General features: G+C 41.8%; 1 protein-coding gene across 2 annotated transcripts in view; it reads right to left on the bottom strand.

Moving 5' to 3' along the window:
* NXN (nucleoredoxin) overlaps positions 1-12,163 on the bottom strand; it is a 77,938-nt gene extending 65,775 nt beyond the window's left edge. The window contains exon 1 of one of the 2 annotated variants that reach the window (XM_068121067.2): positions 11,660-12,163. In XM_068121067.2, coding sequence (XP_067977168.1) covers positions 11,660-12,022 — 363 coding nt within the window. In that variant the 5' untranslated portion in view covers positions 12,023-12,163. The remainder of the gene's footprint in view (positions 1-11,659) is intronic. The other variant, XM_068121068.2, reaches the window with a different exon arrangement.
* Positions 12,164-13,207: the final 1,044 nt, after the last annotated feature.

Below are 13,207 nucleotides of genomic sequence, written 5' to 3'. Positions count from 1 at the left end.
AAGTCAGAGTCTTTAGGTCCTTGGTGCTTCCAGTCTTGCTCTACGGATGTGAGACTTGGACCCCTTACCAAGGGCCAGAGAATGTGACTTGCTCTTTGGAACCAAGTCTCTTCGGAGAATCCTTGGTTATCGCCAGTCGGACTTTGTGTCCAACGAGCGGTTGTTGAGAGAGACTCAGATGAGAGTTGTTTCTTGTATGGTCCGTGAGCATCAGCTTCGGCTGTATGGACATGGCTCATTTTCCGGATGCTGATCCAGCTCACTCAGCAAGGGAGCCTCCTGAGTGGAGGAGGCCAATGGGCCGACCGTGCCTCGTGGTTGCAGTAGGTTGATTGGCAACTCAAGGAGATAGGGATGGGCCCGGCATCAGCCTGGGGGATGGCCAGACGGAGGCTTCTGGAGAACCATCGGAAAGTGGATGCGGTGACGTGCTGCTTTGGCGCAGGCTCCCATACCTGACCTGACCTTCACCATTGAGTGATAGGGCTAAAAACGATATGTAGCACGATATCTCAAAAAGTTATGGACAGATTTGGACAAAACTTGGTGGACAAGTTGGGTGTGTGACAAACAACAACAACAACAACAACAGGCATTTTAAGGCCATTTTCCCTGCTAGAGCGGGGGTTAGCCTTGCAGTCCCTATGACAATCTTCTCCATTTTGCCCTATTTTCTGCATCTCTCCTTGTTAACCCCCTTGCCCGCATTTCTTCTTCCACCATCTTTAGCCAAGTCTTTCTCGGTCTTCCCCGTCCTCTACTTCCTTCTACTTTCATTTCCATCACTTTTCTCAACCAGTCACTTTCATCCTTCCTCAACACATGACCAAACCATCTCAACCTGTTTTTCTTCACAGCATCCATCACAGGCTTTTTTCCCATCATCTTTCGCAATTCATCATTTGTCTTCCTCTCTCTCAACGATACTCCACACATCCACATGTGTGACAAGGACGAATCAATTCGATTTTGGTGAAGATCCGAATCTTATTTAATTTTTAAGTGATTCTTCACCATTGAGAGGTCAGGCAAAAAGAAATATATAACTTATATTTAAAAAAGTTATGGACGAGTTAAGACAATTTGGTGGATGAGTTGGTTAGGAGACAAGAACAGGCCGATTAGATTTTGGTTCAGGTCCAAATCCAGATCCAGCCTATCAGTGGGATACAAAACATAAAATGTTCAGCCTGACGGAATCCTTTTAATTCTCCCATACAATTTTTGTGTAGATCATGCTCAAGAAATTTAAAACTGATCGGATCAAGCATTGTACTTGTCTAATTATGTCATAATGAAGGCACCGATGGCATCATCATTCACATGTTATTCCTCATGGGGAGTACTTGACAAGGAGCCATGTTTCAATTTTTTTTCCATAGAGCGGTTTCGGAGATATAGAGGTGCAAAGTTTTTCTGTTTTGACGGCGAAGCCCATCGGGCAGAGCCGTCTAGAACAGTGTTTGTTCATCCGTATGTATGTATGTATGTATGTATGTATGTATGTATGTATGTATGTCCCCTCAAACGTATACCAATCAGAGCTGAGAATCTGGTCACATGACAGGGTGATGTGATTACGTCTGATGTCATTACGGCTGTGCGGCTGCTGACTCTCCACAAACTGCCATTTTTATATTATGCCGATCATGCCAAACATATCGTCGAACCTGTCATATATCACAATCGCCATGTTATACCTTTATGTTTTTCATTCTGTGTGTTAAAAACAAACCGATTGTTAAAATGATCATCAAATATCGAAAGCATCAGCGTTATGTCTCTTCCAACAATACGGTGCATATAGGACTTTGGCGTTATGCCTCATTTTCGGACCACTTGGGACAAATTAAGCCCAGGTTTCTTAATACAGTAGTGTATCGTTTCAGTAGTATCGTTTTCGTAATAGTAATACCAGTAATATAGTAAATATAACCATAATACTTTAATCCCAATGTCGTGAATTTAAGGTTTATGGATTGAAGAGGTGTATGGTTCATGATCAGTGATGAGCGCTGTTCGGCACTAATAATAACAAGCGTTACGCCTAGGTCCCCCGTCGGGGAAGTGATGCGAGTTGACAAAGTGGAACATGCAGAAAACATGCTATGATATGATATTTCGCTTTTTTTTTTTTTTTTTTTTTTTGTATACAAGGTCGAGGCTCGTGAAAGAGCGAACATTAATCACCCAGAAAGACAAACCGACACATAAAACATATAACATAGGGAGCGGTAGACAAGATGGGGAGAGAGGGGGAAGGACACAAACACAACATTTGAGAGCAGTGACCGAGAGACATGGAGACATCGAGAGATCTGAGAGAGGGCGAGGGCTTGGGGGGGGGGGGGCGTGGGAAGGGGGCGGTGGGAGAGGTATAAAACATATGGTACATCGCTCACAAGGGTCAGACAAACATGGAGGCGGCCATCTTGGATTTTGACGTGGCGACCCAATTTTCAATAGCGTTCTTCCTTATGCCTAGATACACCCACATACCAGATTAGAAGTTGGTACTTCGCTTATTTTTCAAGATATGCAGGTTACAAGGTTTAGACATACATGGCATCAGACGTACATGGCGGCGGCCATCTTGGATTTTGACGTGGCGACACGATTTTAAACAGCGTTCTTCCTTGTGCCTAGATACACCCACACACCAGATTAGACGTTGGTACTTCGCTTATTTTTCGAGATATTTCGCTCACAAGTTTCAGACATATATATGGTGGCGGACTGGCGGCCATCTTGGATTTTGACGTGGCGACCCAATTTTCAATAGCGTTCGTCCTTATGCAGAGATACACCCACACACCAAATTAGAAGTTGGTACTTCGCTTATTTTTCAAGATATTCATCTCACAAGGTTCAGACATACATGGCATCAGACATACATGGCGGCGGCCATCTTGGATTTTGACGTGGGTTGCACCCACACACCAAATTCGAATGCGGTCCTTCGCTTACGCACACACGCCGCACGCACACACGCACGGACAGACGGACACACGGACGGAGGGGAAAGCCATTGTCCCCCTTTCGCTCCGCTGAGCGACGGGGGACAATAACCGAGGAAGTCAAGAATTCGCCTCGGTTTTTTGATAGTAATATCATTTTCGAAATAATGATAACGTAACGTGAATATTATAGTAAATCAAATCATAACACTAATCCCTTTGTAGTGACTACAAACTTACTGGAAATTAAAATATATCAGTTTTGTGTCCGTTTCGTCATTACGTCTGTGATGTCATTACGCCGGCTGACTGCACCGACCGACATTTTAATTTACAAGTATACCCGCTCACTACGGGAGTGGCAGGAAGGGCCATTCCTCTTTTGGGTATATAGATTATAGTCGATCTATGGTCAGGTCTGAAGAACATTGGGTGTGTGTTCATTTACCAAGTTTCTTGTGGAGAGATCGTCTAGTGGTATAATCATTCGAACAAGCACTCCATTCAAAACCGTTAAGGAACGGCTGGCTTGGCAAGCGCGAGCTAGCTGCTTGGTAAATGAGCACACCTCGAACCCTTGTGGGGTATATGGATTACAGTAGATCTTCACTCAGTTCTGTAAGTAAAACTTACCTCATGGATGTCGAGATTCCTCCAAATTTCTTTCTTTAATGTTATAAGCAGCATTAGCGACTGTTTGAAAAGCTAAACATATATGTTTGTGGTTTATAATATTTTACAAGCCCGGCTACGCCGCTGTTAGACTTTTGGTCTTGTTTCCAAGATGGTGCCTGTACCACGTGACAGATGACGTCATAATTATCATTTTTTTTAAATCTACAGGAGGAGGCACTCCTATGGTGAAAATTTGCTGGGAAGGCAATGTCAATCGGACCAATGGTCGCAGACAAAAGCATACTCGCGTTCTGTGTGGACAGACAAACAAACGGACCCAAATGCAATACCCTCTCCTCTGGCGAGGTTAAAAAAAATATTTGTCTATGTGGTGATCCCATCTGAGCATTTAGTTCAGGATGTTGCCCTGGTATGCTGGGTTTAAACCCCACACTGTGGTGATTTATCCATCATCTTCCAATCTCCCCGTAGATCACGTAAAAGTGTGCCGGTATCCTACAATGTCCTTGTCCTGTGCAAGCCGTATACACAATATGTGTAGGTATGAGCTTGTTATAGAAAAACATTATTTTCCTTGTGGACATGTTATATTATTGTTTGCGTAGATTCATACATCTGGTGTTCTGCCTGAAGGCAAGTTCAGTACTGCTGCAGCAATTTATTGGCAAGGGTTATACTGGGTAGTTTGCCATTGCCTTCCCAGCAGGAATTTGTAATTTGGCCACAGTGCTGGTGATAGCTTGCCTACTCTTGGCTAAAAACATCATAGGATCTTTAATGTCCACCAGCTAATGCTATCAGATGGGACGCCCAGTTGAATGTCCATCCAAGGGATGAACACTGGGATGACAGTTTATATCTGGGTCGGGATTTGAACCCAGGCTACACAGCTTAGGCGAGTGTGTGTAACTCTCGGCCATCCTGCCAGCCCAATAATAGTACCGGCATGGTTATAATACAGGGTGCGTCACAAAAATGCAAAAAATTGGGGTAGTTTGCCATTTCCTTCCCAGCAGAGGGGTATATTATAGGTAAAAATGTCAAATACAATGAATTATGTCGAGTAAACATTGAAATTGTTTGTAGGAAATGTATTTTGACATTTATATTCTGATTTTATTGTACACCACTCCTTTCCTATGCCATCTGCAGGCATTGCAAATCGTCATTGCTGGGCACCGAAGGGGGCGAAGGGGGTTTTCTTGCTCGGTGCCCGGTGGTGACGCACGCTGCAAGGGAGTACTCAGTTTTCACTCTGGTTGTTTGTTTTCTTGTTTTCTTGTTTGTTTGTCCGGGCGATATCTCAGCCATCCTTTGAGCGAGGAAGCTGAAATTTCGGCACAGTAGTGAACAAGTCCTTTGTCAATAACGGTATTTTTTGTTTTTTGATGAATCAATTAATTGAGGAGTTATTTAATTATTAGCGATTAATTAAGTAGGTATTTAATTAATCAAATTTCCTTTCTCTTCTGACCATTAACTCAGGCACCTTTTGAGCTGGGAAGCTAATATTTGGACATGACAGTGACCAAGTGATGTGACTATCAAGGATATTTTTGATTTATTGATTAATCATTTAATCGATTAATTATTTATTGATTAATTGATTAATTATTTATTGATTAATCAATTAATTATTTAATTTTATATTAATGACTTATTTAATTAAATTTCTAAAAGATACATCTTCAGATGAAGCACTAGTGGTTTCGTTATTCTATTAGCCAATTGATTAAGAAATTATTTTGTGATAATCTTTTATTGATTTTATTTATATTAAGTACGTATTTAATTAATCAAATTTCCTTTCTCTTCTGACCATTAACTCAGGCACCTTTTGAGTGAGGAAGCTGATATTTAGACATGCCAATGACCAGGTGATTTGGCTGCAAAGGCTATTTTTAATTTATTAATTAATCAATTAATCAATTAATCGATTAATTATTTCATTATTCGATTAATGACTAAAAAAAATTTTTTTTTAGTTACAGATTCTGATGAAATGGTGGTGGTTTATGTGTTCTCTGACCGAATTGATTAATAATTTAATTTTTTAATGATTATTATTTATTTATTTTCATTATTAATCATTTATTTACTTTCTTTCTGATTTGGCCAATATCTCAGGCACCTTTTGAGCTGGGAAGCTAATATTTGGACATGACAGTGACCAACTGATGTGGCTATCAAGGATATTTTTGATTTATTGATTAATCATTTAATCGATTAATTATTTATTGATTAATCAATTAATTATTTAATTTTTTATTAATGACTTATTTAATTACATTTCTAAAAGATACATCTTCAGATGAAGCACTAGTGGTTTCGTTATGCTATTAGCCAATTGATTAAGAAATTATTTTGTGATAATCTTTTATTGATTTTATTTATACAATTAATCAATCAATTAGTGTACACCTCTCCCTCCCAATGCAGCCTCTATGAGCCGTGCTGTAGGATATTTAATTATTTGGCATGGGGGCGGTGTACTTTGAATGTATCTGTACTTGTTTGTTTGATTGTCCGGGCGATATCTCAGCCATCCTTTAAGCTAGGAAGCTGAAATTTCGGCACAGTAGTGAAGCAAGTCCTTTGTCAAAAATGGTATTTTTTGTTTTTTGATTAATCAATTAATTGAGGAGTTATTTAATTATTAGCGATTAAGTACTTATTTAATTAATCAAATTTCATTTCTCTTCTGACCATTAACTCAGGCACCTTTTGAGTTCGGAAGCTGATATTTGGACATGCCAATGACCAGGTGATTTGGCTGCAAAGGCTATTTTTGATTTATTAATTAATCAATTAATCGATTAATTATTTCATTATTCGATTAATGACTAAAAAATTTTTTTTAAAGTTACAGATTCGGATGAAATGGTGATGGTTTATGTGTTCTATGACCGAATTGATTAATAATTTAATTTTTTAATGATTATTATTTATTTATTTCCATTATTAATCATTTATTTATTTTCTTTCTCATTTGGCCAATATCTCAGGCACCTTTTGAGCTCAGAAGCTAATATTTGGACATGAGTGACCAAGTGATGTGGCTATCAAGGATATCTTTGATTTATTGATTAATCAGTTAATCAATTAATCGATTAATTATTTAATTATTCGATTCATTACTAAAAAATAAAAATAAAAATAAAAAACAGTTAGATTCTGATGAAATGGTGGTGGTTTATGTGTTCTGTGACCGAATTGATTAATAATTTAATTTTTTAATGATTATTATTTATTTATTTTCATTATTAATCATTTATTTATTTTCTTTCTCATTTGGCCAATATCTCAGGCACCTTGAGCTAATATTTGGACATGACTGACCAAGTGATGTGGCTATCAAGGATATTTTTGATTTATTGATTAATCATTTAATCGATTAATCGATTAATTATTTATTGATTAATCAATTAATTATATAATTTTTTATTAATGACTTATTTAATTACATTTCTAAAAGATACATCTTCAGATGAAGCACTAGTGGTTTAGTTATGCTATTAGCCAATTGATTAAGAAAATATTTTGTGATAATCTTTTATTGATTTTAATTATACGATTAATCAATCAATTAGTGTACACCTCTCCCTCCCAATGCAGCCTCAATGAGCTGCACTGCGGTATTGCCGGGTGCTGGAGGCACCCCGGCAATGCCGCGCTGTAGGATATTTAATTATTTGGCATGGGGGCGGTGTACTTTGAATGTATCTGTACTTGTTTGTTTATTTTTGCAGGTAACCCATGGTGCATCCAACAGAGGCAGCGAATCTTCATTGTCGAAAAGAATCTAGACCAGAAATCAGTGATAGGAGTACAGTGTGTATCCAGAAGATAATTCCTTGGGGCCTATTCGTAATGCACCAACCTCGGAACTATGCGTCGTTTCGTCTGAGGGGGACTTAGTCCGTGGGCTGAGTAGGGTTTACATGCACCTCCCCCCCACAACTTAACTTCCCAGGTATGTCCATGTACCCCCCACCCTAGGGGTTTGGAAAAACCATGTTAACAGAAAAAAAACTCATTCCCAAGGTACCTCCCACGCATATTTTGATGTTACCCCCCCTGTGTCAGTGATTTCCGAAAATTAGGGGTAGGCGAAATTCAAATGGCCATAACTTTTTACCTAGTCATCCTATGGTTGCATATGACCCCTCAAAATGTTTGTCCTGGGACACTCTTTACAATGATATGTGTTATATGCAAATGAGGTCACTAATGAGGTCACCAGAGGTCAAACTATGAGGGAATGAGTTTTTTTCTGTTAACATGGTTTTTCCTAACCCCTAGGGTGGGGGGTACATGGACATACCCGGGAAGTTAAGTTGTGGGGGGAGTGCATGTAAACCCTACTCAGCCCACGGACTAACTGGATCTGTTATGAACAACAATGCAGGACACTTGAAACATCCGAGGAATATTAGAACTCTAGACACCGTAAACAGAAGTGATCCCTGGAAAAATCAACAAGGTGCATTTCACATGGAATTGGAGTGTCTCAAAGCAGTTTATAATGGTGCCACAAATGTTATGTTTACTTGGAATGTTTTTGGAAAGCAAAGAATTGTCAGAAACCAGCCCACTTTATTCAGTTACGGTCTTTTTACGGTTTTGAGTTACGAGTTATTTACGGTCCATACTTTTTTCAAGATCAGGATGCTGAGGGAGGGCTGGCTGTGAATGCGGACCATTAGGTACACAAGTTGAACACATTTTTCTGGAGTCACGTTCTGGAGTTTATGGAGACGTTCCTGGTGCTTGCTTTCAACAGGACAGAGCAACTGCACATACAGCTCACTTATCCATGCGGCTGTTGAATAAATCACTTTCCTGGCAGATTAATTTCCCACCGATCTGGGTTTCCTTGGCCTCCAAGATCTCCTGACCTCTCATCTTTAGATTCATTCCTGTGGGGATTTGTTGAGGAAACCGTTTTCAAAGAGAACCCAATGAACATTCCTGAACTCAAAGATGCTGGAACAAGGGTTATTTCCAGAGTCTTATGCGAAAACACTTCAGTCTGTCGTCAAAAACTATTCCATACGTACCCGCAAGTGTGTAGAACATAGAGGAGGACAATTCAAACATTTGTTAGAGTCAAACAAAACTTTACGAGGTCCTTTATGCATCATATAAATTATACGATCTTGCCTTAAAAATAGCAAATTGAATAAACAATTAAAATCAGATACAATTTTGTGATCAACCCTGTATATCACAATACCGATTCAAGCATGCACAGACATGCTCGAGGAAAAGCTCACACACCCGCCTTTGTTCACACACACCGGACATGACACGCAGAGTCGATGGCGAGACGGGTATGGAAAGCCGAGAGGGATCTTTAGAACTTGGCACCCACAAGCAGCACATCCCTACGTCACACGGCACCCGTCCGGGTCATTGGACCGTGAAAGTACCTTTCCCTAGCGAGACAGACCAATCTGTTCTGTAGATGGAGTCGTACCCCTGACGCTCTAAGCCAGATCGCTAAGGATGGCGTTTTGCTCAAAAAGCTGAAAATATATCGGCATTTTCTTACATGCTAAGAAACAGAAAGCACAACCAAAGCTTCATGTAAACCCTACAAGATATATAATTATCTGCTACTATTAATGATAGTTATATAGGGGAAATTGATGACATGCTTACCTCAACACATTCCGCGCGACTTCCGTGCACACATCATCGATTGCACCACGGTTAGCAAGCGTGCGGCCCAAGATATCCCTTAAACTCCCAAAACGACTTTCACACGTGGACATAGCGGTCACCGACACGGCAATATTAGCCGTAAGCAAATTGGACACTCACGTGGAATGAGTGAGCAGATATATTTAATTCATTTATTTTCAAATTGTAAAAGCAGATCACTGGCATGGGAAACGAACGTTCGTACACCTTGGAGTGGATGACCGAAAGCTAACCCCGAGAGTGACAAGGCCCATACATTGCTGGGGGTTGTGGTATTGACTAGACTAGAGGATCAGGTGAAGGAAAGAGGCCACCAGATGCTGAAGTTTTATCATCGCACATATGAAAACAGATAATTACTCACTTCTGGTGGAGCTGTAGATACCATCAACATTTCTCAAATAAATATTTTTCTACAACTGTTTTTTGTGAGTTTAACCTTCTGAAGGAGATGTCTTTTTTTTCATCAGAAAGGAGGTGATTATGAGGGTATCTGATAGAGATGTTTAAGATCATTAAGGGTGTGGTAAAGATATGTGCAGCTGAGATTTTCAGCAGAGTGGACAGTGTTAGGACCAAGGGCCATAACACGTTCAAATGGTATTTAGATGGGTACCTAAATGCATTGGAGATAGAGGAGCATGGGGATATTGCCTTGTGTAGATGGTTGGTAGCTTGTGTGTGGATTGGTAATAATACTAGGGTTGGTGCAGCGCAGGCATGATGGGCCAAATGGCCCCCTCCTGCACCAGAGATCCATGCGTGTGTGCAACCTCCACTTTGTGAGACAGTAAATACTGGAGTGTGACCTTGGCATGAGGGATCAAATGTAATCAATCAACATTGTGTCTACAGAAGTAAAGGTAGTCCTCCTGTGGATCTTCCGACCTGCACTATGGATGGCAATGGGTTAAATCGGTGCTGCAGTGTAGGGGCCTCATGGTCATGAACTGATTGTCAGTGTAATGTTGAAATGCTCGCTGGGCTCACCCCACAAAACCTACCAGCGCTTACCAAAGATGTATATTTCACCGACATCGGCAACATTTACGAAAGGTGTATATACTTAACCGGTATCGATAACATTAAACTTTAATAACATTTTAAAGGTCAAATGACTCAATTGGCCAATCTAGTGCGATGCCACCATTGACCATCGAGCCCAAGAGGATGAAGGGGCCACCACTGACCATCGAGCCCATGAGGGTGGAGGGGCCACCACTGACCATCGAGCCCAAGAGGATGGAGGGGCCACCACTGACCATCGAGCCCAAGAGGATGGAGGGGCCACCACTGACCATCGGGCCCAAGAGGATGGAGGGTCCACCACTGACCATCGGGCCCAAGAGGATGGAGGGGCCACCACTGCCCATCGGGCCCAAGAGGATGGAGGGGCCACCACTGACCATCGGGCCCAAGAGGATGGAGGGGCCACCACTGACCATCGGGCCCAAGAGGATGGAGGGGTCACCACTGACCATCGAGCCCAAGAGGATGGAGGGTTGGGTGGAGTGGAGGGTTCGGAAAATATGGCTGTTTGTGCTTTGGGGTTAGATATTGAATTGGTAACAAGAGAGTTCATAGAACACATTACCCCATGTGGTGTTCAAGCATATACTTCCATTGAAATAAAATAATGATATTAAAGATCATTAAAATATAATTCCAGAAGTTTAGCGCTGTTGAAGCAGTCTCATACACCACCTTATTTAACAGGTCCAAGTTCTGCAAAACTAGATGTTCTTGGGAATATTTATGAAGGCGATTTGTGTTCTACATTGTGCAGGTATATAATTGAATTTAAATAAAATAAAGATTGTAACAGTTGAATAAATAAATAAATTCCGGAAGCGTACCGCTGTTGATGCAGCGTCTTATACACCACCCTAACACATTACATTAGTTATCCGGTTGGGCGGCCTGTTGTTTGTGTCCTTTATGCAGACCTTAAAAACAAAGTTTCCCGTATAGAATGATTTCCAATTTTGTTTGATTACCAGACAGAGTCGCTCATCACAAGGTATTACCTCGTCTCTGCGCACGTGCGATCGGGACGAATTCAAAGACAACGTACTGTTAAACGGCAAAGTTAGTCTTCCAATTAATATTCCAATTTGTGTTCAAAATACAACATTCAATTTAAATAAGTTGTTTCTCGATCATAAACGGATGTTTGCGAACAGACGGACGGACAGACAGACATGAGCCAATTGCTTAACCCGGCTTTTCGTTCACCGGTGTCGAATACGTCACTCTGCATCAACCAATGAAATCGCTTTAATATCGAGGAAATCACATTGAAGTAAATAATGTTACCGGTACCGGCTAAATAGACACTACCTTTGGGTTTACCGGCTTACCTTCCTCTGGCGATGTTCGAAGGGTAAGGCGCCCCAGGGCATGGACCTCCGCTGTTCATCCCACCCCCGGACCTCAGCGTCCGAGCTCACCAGAACGACCTCAAGTCTGTGGACCCGGTCGTGCTCCTGGTCTTGGGCTCGCAGGGTTCGGTAGAGTTCGGTAAGCCTTGCCGTGAAGGCTCGGCACGGCGGGCACCACTGTGCCGAGAAGTACAAGCCGACAAGGCGGCCGGGATCGGCGAGGGAGGCCGTGTCCAGCCACGGAGAGCCCTGCCCGGTGGCCTCTTCGGCCGCGGAGGGACCGTCTTGCGGCGGTGGACGCAGGACCCGCTCTCCCAGCAAAAGGGTCAGAGGATCGCTCATGGCGGGGCGGCACGTCTCCACTTCACCGAACCAGCCGAACAGCAGATCTTCAGTTAATACACAAACCGATCCCAATCCCACACTCCTTTTCCCTCTATTCCCGGCCGATCTCCGCTACCTCGAGCCCCTGCCCCTCCCATGCAATCCACATTTACTCTTCTTCTTCTTCATAAAACCCATATGTCGTCTCTTCTTCCTCAACCAGTCCATTTCCCCCTTTCCGTTTCTTCCACGTTTAATCCCTCTTTCTCCCCTTCATCCGGCAGACGCATTCATCGGGAGAAAATTTAATTATTAATATCTCGTCATTCATATTTTAAAATGTATTATTTTACTGATGTTGACGATCCATTATTTTGGTGGAGTTTCAAGGCAGCCGTCACAGGGAGGACAATGACGTCACACGAGTTTACCTGTACGGTCGCGTGGATTACACGGACATTCGATTGTAGTACGAAATGGACAAATCGAGATGTAGCCAGTGACGCGGGATTCGAACCTGGTATCCCAGGGTTACATGGTACGTGCTCGGATAGGTCGGCCACAAACCGAGCTAGTCGTAGTAGGCCAATCCATGTAAATCAGCTTCATGTGCAAATGGTTCAGACCTTTGAATGGACGGTATATAAAAGGACTAACTAACCTTACCGCTTAGTCTACCGATACCGGTACCGAAACTACCGGTACCGGTACTCATATTTGCATTGATGAAGTTCGGTTAACCCTCAATTGATCGACGGGACATTTAAAGTCTCACCCTCTATTAATTGATACAGGAAGCAGCTGCTTCCTTCAACTACCTGTACCTGTTGGGAACTTTCAGTCCATGCAGGTGGTCTAGACAGAATTTACAACAAACTAAATCGTTGCATTCCCAGGATATTAAATTAACTCATCTTTGGTGATTAGACCCTTGATGGATTTCCACCAATACTTCATGATAGCTACTCCATGACCTATGCTCTTTGACCAATACACCATGACAGCTACTCCATGACCGATACTCTGACCAATACACCATGACAGCTACTCCATGACCTATACTCTTTAAACAATACACCATGATAGCTACACCATGATAGCTACTCCATGACCGATACTCTGACCAATACACCATGACAGCTACTCCATGACCTATGCTCTTTGAACAATACACCATGACAGCTACTCCATGACCTATATATA

Source organism: Myxine glutinosa, chromosome 6, assembly GCF_964187855.1.
Source record: "Myxine glutinosa chromosome 6, kmMyxGlut1.1, whole genome shotgun sequence".
Taxonomy (NCBI): Eukaryota; Metazoa; Chordata; class Myxini; order Myxiniformes; family Myxinidae; genus Myxine; species Myxine glutinosa.
The sequence above is the reverse complement of the archived record's forward strand: the minus strand, read 5'-3'. Positions and strand labels throughout refer to the sequence as shown.